Below are 24,059 nucleotides of genomic sequence, written 5' to 3'. Positions count from 1 at the left end.
CATATAATTCATTTTTGTTTTGACAAATAACTTATTTCACGGCAATCTACAAGTTTCGAACTATCAATTGTGATTGATTTTTATTGTTTACCGCCCCCTTGTAGTTATTTGTCATCAGAAAAAAACAGATGACGCAATAGTTGGTCAGCTGCTACTTGTTGCCATTAACTACACAGTTTCGTTCATTGTGTGTTTACATTGTGCTAGTTTCGTGTGTTTATGCTGAAAACTGTTGTTATTACTATTCTGCAATTGTGTTCAGTAAAACTTACAATGCATTTACAAACTTCTTTTTCCGTGTTTAGTGACATATATTTTATTGTTGGATTGGTGATGAACTAAAACGCAAGTTCCAATCAAACTATTGATTTTAGGTGAAGTAAGGTTATAGAAGTAAGGTTATATTGTAGGCCTGTGTATATTTTTATATACTTTTTATATAATTAGTATTTTACAGTCGTCTTACTTCATTGAGTGAAATAGGGTAGTTATAATATTGTTTCTAAACTTTTGACAAACTTGAACAAAAATTGCTTTTTGTTGTATTTTGTATATATTGCAGTATCTGGTTAAATATTACTGTAACACACCATATTATGCATGATTTTTGTTCAGTTTTTCATGCTCTTTCATATGGTATAGCTAAAAAAAATTAAAAAAAATATTGTATAAATAAAATTTTAGTTCAAACTTGAAATTTATTTTTTTTTCATTTTTTAGTTTTTTGTTATAACCTATATTCTTTTTGTGTAAATAAAAATAAAATAATAATATTATATGGAAAAAATACCTTGTTTTATAACACACAAAAAAAAAAAATTATTCAAATCGGTTGAATAGTTTTTTTAATATAGTTTTTTCCCCACACGCTTGCAAAACAGAAGGCAATGCTCCGGCAATTTATGCGTATGACTTGGGAAATATGCTGTGGCACTCAAAGGGTTAATGGGCAATTCTTTTGAAGTAGCGCAATCGGAGTATTGTCAGAACAGTTTGAAGCACTTACCATTAAATATGGTACTGGAGATTCCGTTCACGCGGCCAACACATCAGTACCAGTAATGCATTTTTGTGGCCGGAGCTAGAGGAAATGGTGTGTAATATAATAAGCCACAGCCTCTGCCACACACGGGGAAGAAAAGCGGTGTTAGTCGGTTGATGTTGAGGTGGAATTGAGTTATCCTTCGTAATTGTTGGCGGGCCGCGGCTCGGCGGTCAAATTACATACTAGCACCTGCGGTACAGCCGGTATAGCCGCAGTGCGACCGCGACCACGACCGCAGACTCGGCAATCCGCGCGGTTAACGCCGAAACATGACGTTGACAAATACTGTACGCTCAAGCGGCACCGCACTCCGCGCCGCACCGCGTGGACTTGCCGCGCCGGTCTCCCCCTCGACCGCTTCAGTATAGGCCCAGGAACTGAGTTGGCGAACCGGAGTAATCAAAATTCCTAAGACATTACAATACTTTGGCCATACCCATTTTCTAACACATCTTTGCTCTCTACGCATGTGCTCCCTAATACGCAATTCTAGATAAGTACCTTAATTGTTGCTAATTAAAAATAAAGAATTTACTAGAGCGGCCTACGCCATAATAGTCCCATGATATTAGAGGCAGTGATGCCATGTAGCTGCTGACCATCAGCTGTTCCCTAATGTTGAGACGGATCAGTATTTTTTTATACACGTAAAACTGGCAGCAGTGTTGGACGCGGGGTGCTTAGGGGAGGGGGGGATTAAACGCAACAGCCTCCAGCGGACTACGTTGGTGCGGGTTGCTCTAGCAGCTTTATTTTGGATTTTTTTATAGTGTCCAATAATTGTAATACTTTATACTTTAAACTTATACTTTAAACTTTATACATTAGAATTCAAAATATTGAAATACAATATCATACGTAGTTACCACAAACATTACCTGTATCACTTTATTGTTACATCTTTCAACTCCTGAATTCTATTGACGAACCTTTTAATTAATCTGCTACAAGAGTACATTGCTTAAGTAAGTTATTTCAAGACAAAATAGAAATAGATTGCACAGCGAGTACATTATGCTTGTTCTTTAGCTACGGTTGGATATAGTATTCTGTGCGTTAAACATAGTAAAGTACAAAATCTAACTTAGATTCGATTGGGTGAGTTTTTCCTGCGTCAAACGATTTCTTATAAATAAATAAACTTAAAAGAGACAAACAAGGAATCTGATAAAACTCTGAAAGAAAACACTTTTGCATAATTTTTACTATTTCAGCCACACAATTGCTATGAGAGGGATTAGAACTAATAACTATTCCGGTCCCGGTTCACACTTCTGGCCTGAAGTCTCCAGAGGGATCGCCCAAACTTAAGGTAAGCGTGCAGCTCTGGAGAGTGCAACCACTCCTTGTCAGGGGGTATTTATGGGCCTGTCAGTGTAGCTGCACCCCCATTATACCTGCCCACTGCGGACCTTTCTTCCTCACCCCACTTTCTCGACTTCCCAGAACGCCACAATGCAGGACCCCGCTAGGGCCTGAGCCTCCCCCAATTGACTTGTCCAAGCCGTCCCCATCCCTTTCTCAAGGTCTGACCAACAATACCCTACTTTCCACTTCTTACAAATTCTTCCTCATTTCCAGGGGTCACGCATCTTCAACAGTATAGTAAACTACTCCAGGTGTATACTTTTATAATGCAAATCGGTATCCCAATCAGCTTTATATTAAGGAAATGGTGACTGAAGTTCATTTTATAGTTTATAAAATTATACATTTTATGAGTTGCTTTGACCCTCTCTTTTTATTTTGGGTTTTAAAATAATTTAGCTGCCAATTAAGCAATTTCAACGGTAATTGTGGATCAAGTGGATTCAGTTGTTTGTCTTAAACTGTTTAGTCTTCTGTCAAGACAAAAATACTAATTCTGACTATATTACTTCCTGGAAGTATTACTTAGGAATCTTAGGGAGTGGAAGGCATTAGTATACATGTATACATTAAACTAAACATTAGTATCCAACCGTTTAATACGTAGTACAGTAATGTCGTAATCCAAAATTTCCATTTATATTAATTCTAGTGATACCCATTGTAACGTAACGTTAATCAGTATTCATTGCCTATCAGTTATAATTCAAAAATAAAATGGTACAAACGTTTACAAATATAAAATAGGATTGGCAATCTAAACAAATCGCAAAAACACAAAAATAGAAAAGCAGGTTTATTTAGAGTTTGGTTTTATTTTTGTAAAGCAAATGTTTTCTTTTCTAATGAAAAATATCCTTTACTTATTATAAACGTGTTAGGCGGTACTTAAATAAGTTGAAAGAATTAGAGTATCCACTCAGTCATAGAATTGTTCAACTTTATTTTTTAATGTAGTATAGACCTAAACAAGAAAATAACGTTGTCCCTGCATTATACAATATTAAAAATGTACAGAGTGTTGTGTTGAAAACTGTAAATACGTTGAGTCCAAAAAGTGCTCAAAAGTCAATTAAATACGTTATGAGAAAGTATCAGACAAATTTCAGTATAATTAAAAAATTATGATGCATATCTAGTAACAATTATAAAATTAAGTATTAATTTCGTCTTATGTACTGAAATATTCACACTTCCGTAACTTTGGAAAATGAAGCGACTGGAACGTAGGCAACATTCCAAAATTATGATTTTTATTTGGGTTTGGTCATTTGTGGGTAAACCATGTTAGCATTCAAACTTCCGAGTTTTAAGTTTCAGTTAATTTCGGGCATCATATGCTGTTGAATGTGTGTCAACAGTTATTAGTCTTAGATCTCTATCAATTAGAACCTCATAATCATAAAAAGAGGCCAGAAATCTGACTATTGACATTTCCTGCGTAAACATTCCTAGATCAGACATTTGTTCTTAGTGACTACATTGTCAGTTACATCCCATAATCATTGTTAGGTTTTAATGTTTATAACCTACGCTACCTACGAGTATGGCAATTGTTGCGTTTACACTTTGTGGTATAACCTACTACGCCGTAGTACAAGCACATAGGCAATACTCAACAACAACAAAAACAGTCAAATCGTATGTGCAGCTGCTTTGGTATAGTACCAAATGAACCTGTTTTTGCAGTAAATAACACAAATTATTATTATGACCTTTCGGACAAAATATATTTAAGGAAATGGGAGCAACAGTGTTGCTCACGAGTTTCTAACATTTATTACATGTAATAACGCAATATCCGTTCATGTAAAGTAGTAATTTACCGTACAAACTCGCAAAGTCGATGTGTCATACACTCTGTTCAACATTTTGCTACATAGCACAAGTTACAGAGATTGTTATATGTTGTAAATAATGCATTATATTTAAATTAATGGCCAACATACAGAGTTGAAAAGTTTAAACTTGCATATGGGTTGAATTTAAGAAATTACCATACCAATAGGACTCATCCACCTAATTACAATACAAATACAAGCTGTATAGTTTTCATATTATTGTAAGATCGTTTTATATTTAATTCAAACCTGCAAACACGCATACAAAGATTGAAAAATGAAAAACTTGATTATTTGGTCGAATTAATTGTTTATAATTAGTTGCAACTAATATTTCTATTTTCCAAAGGCTGAAGAATACCAATATTTCTACTTGAAACAGAAAAAGTAATATAACAAAATAAAATATGTATGCTATCACTAAAATGTGCTGGGGTTTACTCTTTTTGTTTCGGGTGAAATAAATTTAAGCAAAGAAATTGTAAGTATAACATTTTTATCACTATATTTTCTATTCATGAACACCTCTCATTTAAACACCTTAGAAACTAAAATGTTACAGATATTAATTGAATCAATGGGTACTATACGCTAGTATACTAACACAAGAGACGCCAACTCGTGGCCGATTGCCGCATTTCTTCGGTTTCGTCTGCAACTCAGTTGTTAATGGTAGGGAATCGAGTGGGCGGGACAGATAATACTCAGTCACGTACCCTAAGTGAACTTTAATCGAACAAATTGCTTATTGGCCGCTTGGGCGTTCCGTAACATCAGACAAGTAATTTTACTCAAACGTTTCCTTCATTTGTGAGCTCCGAGTATTTGCTAACGTGTTGCGTTTTATTCCAGAGTTCATGAAGTGTACACAACATTGTACGATTTGTGGTTTTATCAATTATATTAATTTGTATTAATAAAATTTAAATCCTCTGTTTTAATTTGATAATAATTTTAAGGACTATTGCAACGGAGAAACGTCATAAAAGACAGAAATAACAGCACTATAACAGAGATATAAATGAATTAACTTCGTACACGCCGTACTACTGCAACCACTATATTAATGTATAGAAATATAATTACCAATATTTATATCGAAAAAAACTTTAAATTGGGGATTGCATAATAGCTTAAAGTCGGAATTGTGTAATTGCTCACAAACTGAAGCTCGAAATTTAAGCATAGTTTGCCAGATTCCGATTTTTTATCAGATACATAATGCATTGATTATCCACGGTTGACTGTTGTGGATACCGAGGATTCTACTGATAAAGTGCAATATTGCCAATAGAAGATACATATACATTGGTCGACACAGATTATATAGCTCTTTTCATAATTTTTATAGCTCTTAACTACTGATTTATGACAAATATTACTAAATAATGACTCGCTAGTGTTTCTAACTTACATCAAAACCACTGCACATTTATGTGACAAAACGGAACGTACTTTTCGGCAATTGCAATCGATATTTTACTCGGACAATAGTAAAACCAACAATTTGATTTCTTGTGATTAAATGGAGTAAAATGTTTTAGTAAATGGAAGAGAATTTAAAATGAAAGTATCTATGAATAAAGTAGAAAAGGAAATATGAAAGTATTTTTAAAAGCAGTGTAGTTAGCTTACATGTTTTACGGAAGGGTTAAGTTTTGAGCAAAGTCATACTTTTAATGCAGACATTACGTGAAGGCCTGATACTTTAACCATAGATGCTTAAAATGTTATTACGAAAAAAACTAATCCACAAAATAATAATAAAAACCTCGGCTCTACACAAATACCAGTGTATGTGTTCTTCACTGAGGCCGATTTAGTTATTTGGAGAAGCTGAAAATTATACACACACCGACCTTTATAATTGGTGTCTGAACATAATTTAACTGCTCGAAGAAGTTTAATTTCACTCTAAAAAATAGATTAAATGACCGAGAAGCAACAAAGGTAAAGTGAGAATATTAATTTTATTTTTATATTTAAAGTATAGGTCATACATAGCCTTTAACAGGAAGCAGATGCTGGCACGTCAATCGATCTAGCTATCACTCGTCAATCTAGCTATCAAGTGTTATGGACTTGTTAACATTTAGCGGAGCTGGATCAGGGACAAGAAACATCAGGTAAACGTCGCGGCTAGCTCCGGTCTTATCGGCAAACAAGACGCAGATCTCCACACATGAGCGCTGTGTACCACATGATTCGACGTCACAGGATAGAAATTAGTTTTGGTTTACAAACACAATTCCCTAAAATATGTTTGATGTTACAGTATTCTCTAATAAATGTCCATTCAATTATTTACATCGAATACGTTTAAGCGATGTTACATCAGATGTATTTAAAAATATGTAAATAACATGAGATACATTCATTTCTAACATTTAGTTTTGATAGTGTGGACTAATTTTTAGAACTCAACTGCCTCGGCACACGCAGCACCCTCAGCAGCCTAGAATATAAGGTGACATTTTTATCAAATTTAACTCAGAGCTTATAAAAAATGTTATGGGTCACCCCATATTTTCGCAATGAAAATTTGTCTATATATCAACCAACTGTTCAAATTTTGAAATATTTTCTCATGAAGATATATACTTGCCAAGAGTTGTATTTTTAGTCCCTGACGGTCACAAACATAATATGAAAAAACAAATCACGAATTTTAAGTAAGACTTACAATGGTTCTATCCATATTTTACAGACCTGTGTTTGCAATAGTTTCTCATCCATACTACGTTGGCACATTGTCGACCGCTGAATGACCGCTGATTTATATCAGCTGGACGCGTCGTATAAAAGGGCGTAAAACAATATTTTATAACCCGTGAAATGTCTAGAGCGAGGGGAGCCGGCAGTAGCGAATCAACTTTGCGTTAATTTCTTACGATTACTCGTTTCTCTGTTATGTTTGGTCACAGAGTTTAGCGAGGTGTAATCATTGTAATGTACGGCTCATACAAATCCGTATGGTTTATGGATTTTGTTATCATACAGTGTTTTATTTATAAAAACGTTGATGTCAAAAATAGAATAATCTCTGATACTCGTACATTATGCATTGAAATTATATACTACAAAACAAACTGTAAAACCTAAACAAAATATGATGGCTAGTGGACTAGCTTTGTTTGTATTGGACACAATTTATCATGGCATAAAGCACAATCGGCACATAGTAAGAATATTTTCCAAAACATAAAAAGGCACAAAGCATGACGAGCGGTAATATCGAAAAACAAAATTCTGGATAAGCTCTGCAGATTAACGTAATGATTAAATTTCAGCAATTGTATATACATTTTGAGCAATTCTTACAAACACAAGTAATTGAGACCATCATATAAAACGTGTAAATAAGTAATAATTTATAGTTTGTTTTATAATAGCTTTAAACAATGCATTTATAACAAAATATATGTCACACCTGTAAAAATGAATATCACCGAGAGAAAAACCGTATAGGCCTATCAGGAACCTTGACATAGGTTTAGGACTGCTGTCCCACAATACATGCAGTTAAATCCGGTGTAGTGTGCAATAAATGAGGTTTTAACAAATACAGAACGTTGTGGGTGTAGATCAGTTGACCGACCACCTGTAGAAGACAACAGTGGGTAGTGTCCGGTCTGCCACCCTAACACAAAGAAGTACAGCGATAGCGAGATCCTGGCCAGCACGGCCGAAGACGCGGCTGCGGGAGAGGGCGAGAGACGACAGGACAACGGGCCAGGAATGTAGGAGCGGAGGACACAAAAACTCTCCCCCCCCCCTCCATCAGAGCCACCGGGGGCCACCAAAATGTGCCCGGACTGCTTATTAGGCGCTGGACCGGCCGATGAAGTGATCCTTGGCTAGAATAAGTATCCGGTATCTGACTCGACAAGGGCGCCGAAATCTGGTTGTTACGAAGGAGTAAAATATATTCCGATGGCACTGTAGTTTTCCAACACATTTCTACGCGTGGTCTTGAGTTTCAATACGAACACGCTACGGTCAACTTAACATATTCTTTCACTTCTTCATTGGTACCAGCCCCGTAACGCAATTTTAACATTCCTTTAAAACCACGTTCAATAGTATAAGAGATCCATTAGAAAAATGAAAGCTTTAGTCATCACTGATATATATATATCAGTGATATTTTGTATATATATATATATATATATATATATATATATATATATATATATATATATATATATATATATTCAAAATAGATAAGGAAATATACAAATACCTAAACTTACATTCTGACATGACGAGGCGATACCTGAAATTTTACGAATCGACACATTTTAAGCAAATTGTAGAGTTTTATAGTATTGAAGTACAGACAAAACTGAATCAATTAAATGAGTTGCTGTAATAAAAGAAGATCTAAAACCTGCGGGTGTGGCAGAAACCTCCTTTAAAATAGGAACACAACTAGCAAGAATTTTGACTGGACATTTAATCAGAGGGAATTAAGAATGGGACGGGTGGGGACAATATATATATATATATATATATATATATATATATATATATATAAATCTCATTCGGAAAGAATGAAACAATTGGGGGAACAAAGAAAGGCTTCAATGGAAATACTCGTAAATGTGAAGGGATCTGAGTATTTGATAATATAGTTATTATTAAAGGTACTACTTTATTTTTTGCAATAAAAAATACTCGCAGTACTTTTGAATTGATTGTTGTATATGAATACCTTATTTAAAAGTACCTAATTTTCTTGAAAAGTTTAATAATTGTGTGGTTTGAATGTAAATGTACAGTGCCTATTTATTTAGTTACAATACCAGTCACTGATTGGTTTAAGTGCCACCTGATTTATAATTAAATAATTAATTGGACTAGAAAAGGGTGTAAAACATGTTAATGAACTAAACCGAAGCTTTTAAGTGTAGAATCAAACTAAATTAAGTACTGTGTAATGTTAAAATGTAATAATATAATTTACGCCATCACAGGAGTAAGTATGTCGCTTCGTGAAACTGTATTGACCACACACATACGTATGTTATTCCAACACGTGCCATGTCAGCTGCGAAACAATTAACATAATATATACAATTCCATACAACATAGAAAACAGATTGAACATTTTAAAATAATATTAATAAATTAATTTTATGTTGATGTTCATTCCTCTAAAAGACATGAACATTCAAATTCCTTCTCAGTGGGATATTAACAAAATACGTTACCCAATATAGTTATAAGCACATTCTAATCATTAGAAACACAAGAGTATTAACTAATGGAACTGAATGTAACGTTTAATGATGAATTACCTAATTGGCGAAATAGTGGCGGGTGGTTGAATGAGCGAGTGCGTGTGCGTGTGAGAGGGCAGATCACTTGAACGACACATCACTTGTCCACATAGTACCAGTTCACTGTCACTTGTATCTTGTACGGTATCACTTAGTCATTTGACTGTCCAACGATGGACAGAAGTAAGATCTCATCCATCATAACCACTTCTTGTTACGAACAGTGGAACACAAACCTCTTCAGTCGAATTAAACAAATAACGAGAAATTGCATACATCTGTAAATCATTTATATACATTACTGATAATGATCAACTGAAAAGAATAGAGGTTGTTTCGAATCTTGAAAGAATACAATTAAATTTATTTGGTGACTTGTAATATGAAGTATTTAGTAATCTCAGGTCTGTTATTTACTGTCATTTAGTTAATGAAAAATATGGATTAGGTATCTGGTTATTGTATAAGTAAAACTTATCAATTACACAAATACTCAATATATAGTCTGCCTTTATAGGCCCACTGTTAAGAATTTTATCCTATTGCGGCCGATATAGCAATATTGAGGGTGCTCTTCGGATAAATATAACCTTAAGTCTGGTAAAAATTTTTACTTTGTTACTTATACAATTTTTAAGTACCATGCACATTATATGTTGTATTGTAGATTCAAGAGATCAACAAGTAAATAACAACGTTTGTAACTATATGTATGTAGTTTTTAAACACATAAAAAAATTATTGTACCGTAAGTTTAAGTAAATGTTGTATGAACGGTCATAACAGTTTTCAACTGTTGATAGAATCCAAAGTTATTGCTGTAAAACATTTTACAATGAACAGTTGGAAATGTGCAAAAGATATTGACACAAAAAGAGTATACTACACAAGTATATATATATATTCCTGATATGCCCACTTAGGCATCTAACGCGATTTCAAAATTGTTCACTCGAGCAACTTCACTTAGAACAATTATTTTGTTATACACCACAATAATATTTCTTGTATGAACAAGTTACTTAAGGTAGACTTACCAGCCGAGCACCCGGTCTAACTTCCCCTTTTACCGTTATAGATTGTTAAGCGCGTTCTTATAATTAGTGGGCCTCAATTAATTACCAAGAAACAATTAACATCAATTACCGTAGGCCGCAGCGCTGACTGCAAGGCTCTCTTGCTGCGTAACGCGCCTCATTAACTGTAATTACGCAATAAAAATAATGAATTTAAATTCTGTTTCACCCTCAGACCACTTTTATTCGTTTTAATAAATAGTATATTTTGAATAACACTGATGTAAGCACTGATAAGAATGACTTTGGTGTTTAACAACATGGTGCCCACCGATAGGCACGGGCACATAAAAATATTATGTTAAGTTATTCATGTTTCTGGGCACTAATCTAAACAATTTCCGCAATAAAGTTTAAAACATCGTCCTTAATGAATAATATAATCTTATACATTTTACAGCAAAATAATTGTGTAATATACAAAATAGCAATGCATTGAGAAACCTTATTTGACAATATGATTTATACTTTGCTTTACGAATGAACTGAGAACTTATTCCATTTCTTCGGGTGCATTTTCGTTCCAATAGTTATCTGTGTCTTTACTGGTAATTTTTTTATAATTTGACTGTTATTGTTTTAAAGAATCTCAAACTAATGCTTGTATCAAACAAAAGCCATGTGCATTACGATCATTTTTTGAATTTTTATAAAAGTATAACATTTTAATAAAAAGGTTTTAATTTAAAATCAATATAGATTTATGCATTTAAAGAAGACTGAAACCTCTCTAGAATGCCTAATAACTAATTAAAGTGTGTAAAAGATCGAACTGATGGAATAGAGTATAGCGAACGACTGAAAATTCGGTAATATTACAATAACATTCGGGACACTAATCACCCCTCAACAACTATCGACCCATTTTACTCCTGATTATATTTTCAAAATATCCAAAATCCTTTACATTAAGCGCTGACTAGAAAGTCTAACAACCCATGGGTAGCCTACGCCTTTTCACCACCAGGACATAAAACGGAGAGAATTTTATTTCTTTTGATTGTATACTAGTATACTAAACACAAGAAGTGTTAACTTTTAGTTAACATGACATTTCTAAGTAATAGTACCTAAAATGATAGGTTTGTAAGGAAAACAATATACCAAATGTTAGTTTCTTTTTGTCAATCCACCTTATTTATCTGTACATATTTAGCTCCAGAAAGATAAGGCCTGCATATGTAATCTCTAAACAAGTGGAAACAAATTATAAGCATTCCAAACATTAAGGAAGTAATTGCTGTGTAAGAAGTTGACAATAAAGCGAGATATAAAGTGACAGGTCCCAAGTTAGTCGAGACAGTCTACTTCTATTTTCCGTCTCGACGCATCTGTGGAACTACATTAATACAAATGTAACAAAAAGATAACTAGTTTTATCAGCAGTATGAGAGAGTAATAGTATGATTAAAATCCTGTAACAACTCCGAAGAGAAAATATAATGATAAATTCCTGGTAGTTTTAATTCATGCATACACCGGAAAACTGTATTGTAACATAATTAAAAATAGTATACCAGTTCCGGGATAAAAGGTAGTGTTAAAACGAATGGTCGAAGCGTAAACAGAGTAGATTGTAGACGTAAACAACAGTAGCGGCACGAGGGAAGCGCGATGACGACAGCTGACAACCACAACACTTGTCACCACAGATCCGCCAACATCGCACACCGGATACCGGGCCGATCGTAACACCACACACTCGAGGAAATCACTGGATACAGTACCGGCAGAAACACTGAGGAAACGCCACGACGGCAGAAGAGAGAGCAAAAGTTCCCGATGAAGTCGAAAGCCAGACTGAGCTCTGCGGACCACCCAGGTAGTGGGGGGGCTACGTCACAGATGGAAGTATAACCGAGACGAGCCAATCGCCGCTCACCGACCAAATTGCTGCCTCTATAACATGACAATTACTCAATTATTTCATACTCTTTGTTTTTGTACTCCGCAGCTCTTTGTTTTTGGTTATTGACACATCGTGCGGCCAGCGGCCGGCGCAGCGGACGTCCACCGTCCACGGCCAGTTCCACGGCTCGGGGCCGCAGCCCGGCTCGCGATGGCCTGTGACCGCCAAGGTTCATTGGACCCTTAATGGCTTCATCTCCCTGTATTATCGACAACGACCAGAGGTAATATTCTTTTATCAATTTATTGAGTTGTATGAGGCCCGAACAGGTTCACCATCGCCCGCTCGAGCTATTTAATTCGCTCGGTAATTATCCAACCACATAAACTGTCCACGGGTGTTTATTTCAAGCGAGGTATTATTTGTATTTAAAACACGTAAGTGTTTTATAGCATATCGATTGTGTGATTCTTAGATTTCGAATGAGGTATTTCACTTTCTAACCGATATATCAGTAACCGACGAAAGAGATTCTCACCGTCGTTACGTGAGCTAACACGACCATGAAGCCAGCAAACAATGTGATATAAACTTCCAGTACACTGTTGGACTCTTTATGAAAACGATCAATCCAGTATGTGTTCGTGTTACAGCACTGATTCCTTTTTGTTTTCAGTGAGTTTTCTTTTTGTTTTATTACTACATTGGTTGTTCTGTTGGCTCATAAAGCAACAAATTCTTCATAATTAAATTCTTCACTAAATTCTTAAAAAGTCATTGACCGGGTTGTTGATTATTTAAAATTCACTGTAACTGTGGAATGTACAGACAGCATTGCTGTCGAATGCACCCTTAAGAACCTCGAATACATTGCAGGGTCGAAACTTCGCGTTTTTTATACAAACTTTTATTTTCATTTCATGTATTCCGTTATGAAAGTTTTTGATCCGGTGTAGGAAAGATTAGTTCCCTTATATCTTCATCTGAATATTTGTTGGAAAAAAATATTACGGAATATGAATTTTTATAATCTGTACGAAGCTTACCACTAGCCTAAATCGCAGACATCTTCTCGACATGTCTTACCAAACGCTTACCGATTTATTTTCTCTGTGACCCTATCTTTTTCATAACGTCCTCAACCTCTTCCCTTATCACGTTCGGTAACGTATGACGATTGGCTACGACTTCCGTTGACCTTGCCAAGTCCTAGTCCTCCACATCCAACCCGACCATCTGTAAGCCCGCATCGTACTGCTCCGGTCATTTCTAAGCGGACGTCACCCACGCTGTTGGAATACTCAACAGACCTTTCCATTGCCAACCTTACTAGAATTGCGCTGTCACTGGCTTGACAGTCCTCTGTCAAATTTACATTCTTAATTACCTAATTATGTCAAACGTTTTACTATGACAGAGAAACGAACGAATATTTGGCAAAGAAATTGGTTTACAAAATAATTTTACGTTTTCAGTACCTCAGAGATTATTTCCAACTGCGTTTCCCTGGCAAGAATTATAAATAGCAGTTATTAAACGCGGCGTTGGGTTTATTGTAGTGTCAAACCTTTTGTTTTGTTTTCCGTTGGAGATTTTAGCACATATCTAATCATATAGTTTTCAAATTTCAAGCGCAAAATTAAAATATCTATTAAAATTCCCACATACGACATATCACCTTTTCTAACATACACTTAATTTTAAATCATTTGATAGTTTCGACGTTTTTTTCGTAACAAATCAGATTTACTCCCGATATACAACGCTTTGCACAAAACGGAATCTCATATTCCTGATAAACAGCAACCCTTGAGAGGAGGACACGTGCTGGAGGGCGGTCCCAGTGCTCCAGAGCTCCGACCAGCTGTTGCGGCTCATGAAGATATTACCAGCAAGGAGCAGCAGCGGCCGCCTCCCCGCCCACCGCTCCTTCCTCCTCCACTGATTACATTATTAGTGCACCTATTCTTTCTCACAATGCGTATTCGTCCTCCTTATGGAAATGTGTGTCAGAGTCGACAGCTGAAGAATCGATACTTTACATTTACATTGCTGCCGGAGACTCGCTCTCAAAGACTGGAAATATTTCAGGAACTTCATTAAAGAAAACCTTCATCCGATTCCGCCACTTCACTTTGTCCACGTATCCAGACAATGTCAGTGATTAACAGGTGTTCCGTCATTGGATCCCTTCGAACAGGTGATGTTATCTCAGATTGTTTACTAACGCTTCGTTTAGCAGCTGCCAACGGTCTCTTCCTGTGAATTCCCACCCAAAAAGGTGGAAATCATTGTAGAGAGAATATCACAAGGGTACAAGTGATATTCAAGTGATATACAAGTAATATTGTACGCAAGCTTTCACTTGTCACGAATAGTATTTAGTAATCCGGAATCATAGTAAAAGCATTTTCACATGCATTCTTAGTTGCGGAACGTTTTAATGTTCCTTGGCAGAAGAGTTATTGATTACAGGAGCCCGTATTTTAAGTAAAAGGAAATTGACGATAAATCTTCTGGAAAGGTCACTACTACCAGTGCTTAGTAGCGGATGCACATAATTACAGATGCTAATTATGTACTCTAGCGATTGTGATATGATGTTGAGCGTTAAACGTGGCAATTATATGAGAGGAGGAACAATTACGAGTATATCAGAAGCATCACAATCACCCATGTTGTCTGTGTAAACAAACACTTACATGCACCCGCAAATTACATGATCACTGTCAATTAATTACAAGTAATTGCTACTACGGTGTGTAAGCATCTCTAAACTTTGACGGAATGGTAACCGCCCCATGCGTCGCTGTGCAAGCTGTATTTATCAGATTATATCTGTATAAAGTCCCCATATATTGTACTACAAATCTAACAACAGTTTAGAGCAACTGAATTGCTTACGAGTAATTGTTCTCCAAGCTATTTAATGAATGTAATTCGTATAAAACTTCTAACCATTTATACGTCTGGTTGAAAGGAAGGGTTCATGGGAATTTTATTACATATATTGTTTAAGAAATGCTTTAGAGTCCATGTAAATCAGACATTTTTAACTAGCAAATTCAGTACCAGCGCTTATCAATTGTGCAAATTATGAGTGTAACAGGATTTAACCAGCACAAGGTCCCCCAGTCTCAGGAATTGTGTTAAGAGGATCCATTACTTGTATCGTTGTAAGATTAGAAATGCTTAATTACATCCAGATTGCTACAGAATAAAAGTTTAAATAAACATGATAATCATTTGACAACGATAGTTAAATACAGTTTCAGTCTAGACTCGTGAGATTGCACTACTTAAGAGCAACTGAATTGCTCTAAATGCATTATTAATGCCGCAGGAATACAGACTATTGAGCTTAATCTCCAAAGCTAATTCTATCTCTTTAACTGGTCGTGTCCTTCCATGACAAAAGATCTACTGCACAATATGTATCCGTATTTAACAGCCTTTGAAGACTACCTGAAGGTATCGACGGATCAAAGGCTCGTCTCAAGAATGAGAGACGAGTTGGACCCGAAACGTCCAAGAAGCCAAGACAGGATCGACTCAGGTGTCTCCGGGACTGCCAATGGGGAGTGTTGATGACTTGATTATTGGCGTCTCCGGTCTCCCATTGGCCAGACTTCCATAATGACATCCCGCGGTGTGATTACAACAGTAATCATTGCCTCAGGACGCTCAGATCATGCCTGTTGCCAGTGCCGGGACCCGTGCCCGTGCCGTGTCTTCGGCTCGGCTCTTGATGAAGCAATATTCCTCCCTATTTAAGACGAGTAATTTCGTCCCAATCGTGTACTTAACCGCAGTCTTGCCCGGCGGTCCGGACCTCTAGGCTTTTGGAAATTCCACCGCTATAATGACTATATTAATGAAGACTTTTCCGCCGGCATAACAGAATTGTCAATTTTGTAATGGATATCTACCGAGGTCTTTTCGGTACGAAATTAAGCTCCAAGTCGAGTTTATACCCGGGGTAAAAAAATTAACAGTTTGAGTAAAGTATGTTTGTAACGTTTATAAATTTTAAAGTTGGTAATAAGGAATCCAACGCTATAATACGTACTTAACAGAAAACTACTTACGTGTTTGCCTTACTACACAATTATACAATTTGGCGAAAACCTAGTTATGTTTACGAAATATGTATTTTTATTTGTACTAAAGATATACCAGAATTAAATAGTATTACTCGGAATCAAGCAGCGACATATACTGACATCCTACAGACTTTCCTTCTATTTTACAGATTTTTTCATTCGTTCATATACAAATGAATATTTCGAAAAAAATGTAATAGTATTATAAAATGTAAAAGACTGCTCGTATGAAAACTGTACGACAGTCAACTGAAATTCGTATGTCGCGGTAAGAAACTCATTGTGTTTAAATAACATAATACATTCAAACCTCTTTTATGAAATTAATCTATGAAATATTTGTATTATCATTAACCCTTCTCTGACAGGGAAACGTATACATGCGATTAGTAAAATATATAATCGGAAAAAATATCGACTGTTGTTATTTCAATGTGTCAACTTGAGGACACTGTATGTTATAAACATTGTAGGGTTTATACGTTCAATCTTTCAATAATGTATGAATGACGTGTTTCATAATAATAATAATAATACATGAGATGAGGATGATTTATATTATATTCATACGTGAAATGTTAAAAGTTAGAAAACTCTTCGACACCTGAATTGTACCATTCTACAGACACGTGGTATGGAAATTTAAACCAGAACACAAAAACCACTTCGAATGTAATAAGAGAGCAGTGATTTTGAATAAAGCGACATTCAAGAGCGTGTGGCACGCTGGCTTTGATGCTATCACCAATTTACCCAGTTTGTGTGGTATGAGTTAAAGTTAAATAGAGTACTTACCTAACAATGGTTATCATTCTTTATACTTATACCGATAAAACATCACAGGATAAAGAAACAAGTCGTCTTGTTGCTGACATTTCTCATGTTTTCCATGAAGAGGGTCTACAGCGTGTTTGAATACCGAATTCTCGGCTTTCTAACTAGAATACTTTTTGTATTCGGATTTTCGGTATCCAATTTGTCGGAGGATATATACACAACTTAGATATAGATTTGTGTGTCATTTGCCTTTACTAGGGTACTGATGTTTTAGTTGTGACAGACCTGAAGGTAGGTGTTACTGATGTTTTAGTTGTGACAGATCTGAAGGTACGTGTTATTGATGTTTTAGTTGTGACAGATCTGAAGGTACGTGTTATACCAACGCCACATCTCGGTTAGGTTAAGGTAATCGGTGTAGGCTCCACGATCCGCCCACCAACAGCAGACGCCACTCACTCTGGAAACTCTCTCCAGTAGTTCCTGATGTGATGTCCGACTCGACCCGAGAGCCGACTGATGAAGTAATAAGCCTCTCTCTCGCTCCCAGAGGCTGTAGCCATGGCTAAACACGCTCGCCGTGTTATTAGTGCTGCTCGGTCGAGCGACCGCGTGAGCGGCTAGCCGCGCCTTGGCGTTTACCGTACACCTGGGTGATGGATGTGCTTTTGATGACGTTTCGATTATTATCTTTCTCTCCCTTTTCTCGAGTCAACCACAAACTACTTTCATACAGTAATGCATGATTCGATTATGAATGGTGGCTGAAATTGTAAACTTTTTCCATCTCTTTAAGCACATGAGTACAAAGCAAACTGTCGTCCATTCCCCTACCTATGTTTTTATGTACAAAATGATAATTATCAAGCTATCCCTAGTCCTCTCTACTCTGCAGCATGACAGATGGACGAGTAAATGCCTGAAGCTAATTTGCAAGAAATATACTGTCCTCGAGAGGTTTTCGAGAGAATGAAAAATAGTCTAAAATAGCTGAGAATTGCTCATTCTTCGGTTTTCTCTAATTTATAGCACGATCACAAAGCGAAACATGGTTATGACTTAGCTTTTGAAAACCGCTCTGTCCAATTTTAACCAACAATCAATGGGGTCGGAGTGAAATATGGTCTTCAATTATCTAGAGCATAATCGTTGAGGTCTCATCGAAAGATGGCTTGAACCTAGCTCGAGAGAACTGCTCTGTCCTCTGTTTTCTACAGCATGCATGATCACTGAGGTCTCATCGAAAGATGGCCTGAACCCAGCTCGTGAGAACTGCTCTGTCCTCAGTTTTCTAGAGCATGCATGATCACTGAGGTCTCAGCGAAAGATGGCCTGAACCCAGCTCGTGAGAACTGCTCTGTCGTTAGTTTTCTTGAGCCGGACCGCCGAAGACTGGGCGATGACCGCGGGAATGTCAAGGCTGAATTCATTTGTTTGGGAACATTCTACCAGAATGTCGGCGGGATAAAGTAATAAACAATTCGGACAAGGCAGCTGATTACCAAAGGGCCGGGACCCGCCTTGCCTATCGCTTCTGTGTGTCTACTTCTGGGCTGAGGATAAATTTCTCGAGGCACACTGTAGATCTCCCGTTCGTTTAATTAACCCACGACAGCGGCGCTTCTATTAAATATACTTAAGGCTACGGAACAGCATTATTGAGTTATTATATGATTTGTTGATATGTTTTATACTTCCCTCAATTGAAGGCTTTACCAATGTATGAAACTGGTCTGTGACAAAATCGTTAATTTTTAAGTAGATACATGACAGCTTTTAAACGATACGACGAGACTGTTATGTAAATGGTAATAACACGCAAGTTGTTATTGGTGAAAAATATTGTTCAATAATTTTGTTGCAATTACAAGGGTTATTCTGCAAGCCTCTTGAGATTCAGAGGTAAATTAATTAGTAATATTTGGATTTTTGTAGGCATACGAATACTTTTTTAAAGGCTCCTACCCTCTTAAGTTTTTTTGGTATTACTATGTCCAAAGTCCGCCTTTGTGTCAATGACTATGATTAAATTGAATTTTCCAGCCTCAGCTATTTATTGTGAACAGAATAAATGCTACCACTTAAATTGGGTGGTTGAAGGCTGGTTTCTTAACATTGTTATTTATCGTCATCTATCAATCAGTATTTGATATGGTGATAAGGTGATGAAACATTATCCCATAAACCTTTATGAAGAGCACTACTACAATATTTTAATTGCACATCTTCTAGTTTATTATGGTTCTCAATAGTACCTATATTCTTAGTATAAAATCAGATTTACTCCACAAAATCGATACAAGATGTACATACGTGTCGTTTAAACAGAGCTCACACATTTCTGAGTTATTAATTTTAACCATGACTTACAAATTAATTGAACCAAATAATGTACTCCTACCACAACGTTCAGATCTTTCACGTGAAAAAGAATGTTTTATGAGAAACGATACATCTACAAATCTTCTTTAAGAATTAAAGCACTGGCTCCCAATCTTTTATTATTGAGCAACTGTTAGGGACGGGTTGATCTATGAGTAAAACTGACTCTCACCTTTGGGATGTAACGCTCTCACCTTTAGGTTAAAGGTGACTTTAGCTGTCTTTAATCAGATTCCAATTAATTGTTGGTAAGAGAACGTCAGTGTTTGTACATGCTATGCGCTGCGGCAACAGATGGTAACGTACCGACTGACCCAACCCCGGTAAACCGGTGATAAGAGAACGTTAGTGTTGGCACACAACATCAGCCGCGGCAACAGATGGTGACGTACCCACTGACCCAACCCCGGTAAACCGGTGATAAGAGAACGTTAGTGTTGGCACACAACATCAGCCGCGGCAACAGATGGTGACGTACCGATTGACCCAAGCCTGGTGAACTAGAAGTAAGAGAACGTTAGTATATTATGGTGACAGACTGAGAGGTACCAAATGTTCTAATCTCCAGTGAACTGGTGAGGAGTGAACGTTGATGACGTGGCGTACTACGGCTACAGCTAGCTGATGATGAGGTACAAATTGATCCGAAAATAGGGATCTGATGGTAAGGGCGTTGATGTGTTGGTATACGTGGCTCATCGTGCTGTGAACTCATCAAATTAACGATGAGCTAGCGATCCTTAAACACCGCGATCTAAACCCAGTCAAACGGTGATAAGAGAACGTTGATGTCCGCCCGCACCATCGTGCCAAGCGGCGGTCACAGATTCCCGGCCTATTAACCACTCAGGGGCGACAATCAATTCTCCGTTTTTTCGGGCAACATTTGAATACGGCTTGTTTATTTCTATTAATTAAGCTTTCTCGTGTTTAATTGGAATGTCGGGTGCGAGCGGCGAGTAGAGTCGGTCCGTTGCTGGACTACTCTACCACTCCACCACTCCACCGTTCCACCGGTCCGGGCCGGCCTGGCTGTAAATCTACAGGTTACCACTGGGCGACCTCGCCGGCACGCCTCCGCTCGATAACTAAATCAACGCTCCACAAAGGATCGAAACATGAGATTTCGGTCTCTTGTTCCTTTTTTGCCTCTTCCTCCTCCTCTTCCTTTTGCTCTCCGCTCGCGCTGCTTCTATATCCTTCTCTCTCACTCCCTCCAGATATGTTTGTGTGTTCAGTTGTTATTTATTGTATGAAGTTGTCCGCTCCCAGTGAGCTCGAATGAGGAGGTCATGCTCTGTCTAGCCTTCCTTATCGACTTTATGGTAAGTGATGTTAATCTTTTCACTGCACGGAACCTAAGTGGAGTGAGGATATAAATAAAAGAGGGGTGACGTGGTGATGAGGGATATCCACAATACGACCTCTTATTGGTTCATTCGCACAACTTTAGCAGTTCCGGTAGTAATTTTACTCAACATTCAGAAATCGATGTGACCTATTTCTGATTCCCTTGCTGCCGAGATGTTAGACCAAAACGTAAGGGACAGCCTCAATCTTAGACATTCAAAAGACGATGTCATTCTTCGATTAGTTTGGTTTCCTCTTTTTCACAGAAAATTATTGTCCACTCCAGAGATACGATAATTCTGGCCTAGTCAAATTTCATTAATGCAGATGAGTAGGTGGTTTTGAGTCACACTTCTCAGTTTAATTTATGCTAGGTGCTTAATTTCATAACTCGTGTACAAAACACACTGACTGTCAATACACTATTAAATAATCAAAAACTATATCATTCGGGGATAATTAATTAAAGCTTCAACCATTGCCCGGCAAAAGCTGAAGGAGTGTTGTATCAATAACAATGCTAATTGTCCGATCCTGGACTATGGAAGGGGAAGATTACATAAGGCACATGACACTGGCCGCTGCAAGGGCCCGAGGACGAGATGAGGCACTGAGGCACGCAGTGTGGTCAGATTTGAGTCGAGACTGTACCAATATAGTAGCGTTTCCAATTAACATGGTTGACCCCAAGTCTCTATTAACGACGATGGTATGGGGCCAATCATGGGCGGATTAGGGCCGGGATCGCGTCACATCGCCAGCTGGGTACCAACTGTGTTTGGGCCTGGCGCCCCTCTCCCCATCCTGCTTTTCAGTGTTTACGATCCGTTTTAGTATCTCCAGGCACTTGTATCCGCCACGGCGCGATGCGACGCCAAGACATCTCGATCCTCGAAGCGCATTTAATTCTGCTCAGATCTATAACTGTGAAATTCTTCAAGAATTACAACTCTTTAAATAAAGGGGTGGCTTTCACTAAGACCGCAGCAACATCAGGCACACATTCGCATATTATACAACAGGCATCTCAATCGCAAACTTCCTGACAGTCTGGCAAATCGTTTCTTAAAAGCTTTTAGCACGTAGTACGGCACTACGGAAATATCTTATATGATATTGCTTTTTAATATCATGGTGTATTATAATTTACATTATGGAATATTAAATTGAGTGGTATACAGCTTTAATTAGTGTAGAAATAAATACAAGTAGATACAGATGTCGACGATTTAATTAAAGACAAGACTATAAAAGAATAAAAAAATACACATATTCATTACACGAGTAAGGGTTACATTTCAGTAAGAGACATGAGACCTACCAGCGGCGCAGAAGGATAACCGAAACCGTTCTTTGAAGTCAGACATAAAATGAAAAATATTCACAGGAGAGAGAGTATACAATACCTAGATAGCTTCTAACCTTCGAATGGCTTGGTTAGTAAGATAACAAACTTTATGTGAGAAAATGAAATATTGAAGGGGTATTGAGGGGTTCTATGGTCATGACAGTAACCCTTACAAGCGGCGAACCTACCAGTATCAGCTGATGTCAACCATGAGATTAACAAAATCGTTAGTTAAAGCGAACAAATAGTTCGACCTCACTTACGAACATACAAGTATTTCTTCGTATCTGTCGCGGATGGGTGACGAGAGGATAAATGTTTTCAGGCCGGTTAGTCAGAAGAGGTTGTGTTTCCAGGGCGGGGAGTGGGGTCAACTTTGACCTTGGCAATCTGGTGCAACGAGACCGGGGCGGGCAACCACCGTACTGGCGATCCCGCGACCACCGATCACCCGAGCACAGACCACCGACCACTCTATAAACCAACATAATGTTCAGACGCGGCCGATGACCCCCGGACACTGTTCAGTGTTGTCCGCGGAGCTCGCTCGGCTCGGCTCGGCGCGGCGCGGCTCACTCTGCTCCGCGGACCTCTTCACTGATTGCGGCAAAAACCGCGCCAATTAGGACAACCCGTCCTGCACTCGCGATCATCTGCCGGGCCGAGGACCAATTAGCGGGATGCCGTCGTTGATCCGTGTCCTGCCATCGCATCGGGGTCAATCGGCCTAATTAGGCGACCTCGGTCTATTCCGTTGATCCTCCTCCCGCGGTAAGGTAAGACACGGCGTGGTGGCGGTGTAGCGAGCAGTGGAGGCGTCACCCCAGAGATGTGCAGTGTTTCTCCCTATCGGTGACGTAGTGCCTTCTGCAAGAGCACTCGCGTCGTCTGTTTCTGGCAGCTGTAAGGCAACCTGAATGCATTAACTACCAGAAACTTTGGAAGACCGACTGACTTTTATCTACTAAATGATTATGAAATCCTGTTCTCTTATAATTAACCCGTCGCGTCATAAACCATAGCTTACGACCAACTACGAGATCCAGTGAAATTGTTTTATTTAAAATAAATGTTATGTAACTATAATAAAAAAAAATTATTTAAAAATACATGTAAAATATTTGCACTCTTTGGATAAGAAAATTCAACATCCTTTTCAATTCGTTGTAGCCACCATTATCATCCTATTCTTTCTTTAATTATCAATATAGGTTCTAATACGGGTAATAACTATGTACAAGAAATCAGACAACAACGCCCTGGTTGAATCAGAATAATAATACTTGCAGATATTTAAAATTTTGAAAGTTTATACATTAAGAATTTACAGTAAGAACACTGTTCAGTAAGAATGTACAGTAAATATCATAAAATTCAGTATTTAACGTGTGATTAATGCGGCAAAATGTTACTTAAAACTATTCACGTTCACATATAAATCGATGCGAACAAGTAATTGTTGCACGCGATGAAGAAGTCATCTGTGACAAGATAACATATAACGCGAGTAAAGGGAGGACTGGAGAGGACGTCTGTGAAGGAGACACAGACAGAGAAGATAATAAAGTGGAGAACAGAGAAGAAGAACCGCGAGAAGAAAGACAGGACACCGGTCTGGCCCGAGCAAGGCAGACGTTT

At 37.6% G+C, this 24,059-nt stretch overlaps 1 protein-coding gene across 2 annotated transcripts in view; it reads right to left on the bottom strand.

Annotated features, from left to right (window-relative positions):
- LOC124368959 (transcriptional activator cubitus interruptus) overlaps window positions 1-24,059 on the bottom strand; it is a 103,049-nt gene that overhangs the window by 36,361 nt on the left and 42,629 nt on the right. Inside the window, exons 1-2 of one of the 2 annotated variants that reach the window (XM_046826534.1) lie at window positions 12,130-12,427; window positions 9,555-9,814 (exon numbers count right to left, since the gene is read on the bottom strand). The exons of the other annotated variant lie outside the window; for it this stretch is intronic. Of the exons in view, the coding sequence (XP_046682490.1) occupies window positions 9,555-9,634 (80 nt within the window). The 5' untranslated portion in view covers window positions 9,635-9,814; window positions 12,130-12,427. Of the gene's footprint in view, window positions 1-9,554; window positions 9,815-12,129; window positions 12,428-24,059 lie in introns of those variants that run through there. 2 annotated transcript variants of the gene reach the window in all.

This window comes from Homalodisca vitripennis, chromosome X (assembly GCF_021130785.1).
Source record: "Homalodisca vitripennis isolate AUS2020 chromosome X, UT_GWSS_2.1, whole genome shotgun sequence".
NCBI classification, from domain to species: domain Eukaryota; kingdom Metazoa; phylum Arthropoda; class Insecta; order Hemiptera; family Cicadellidae; genus Homalodisca; species Homalodisca vitripennis.
Note: the sequence above shows the minus strand (reverse complement) of the source record. Positions and strands in the feature narration are given on the sequence as shown.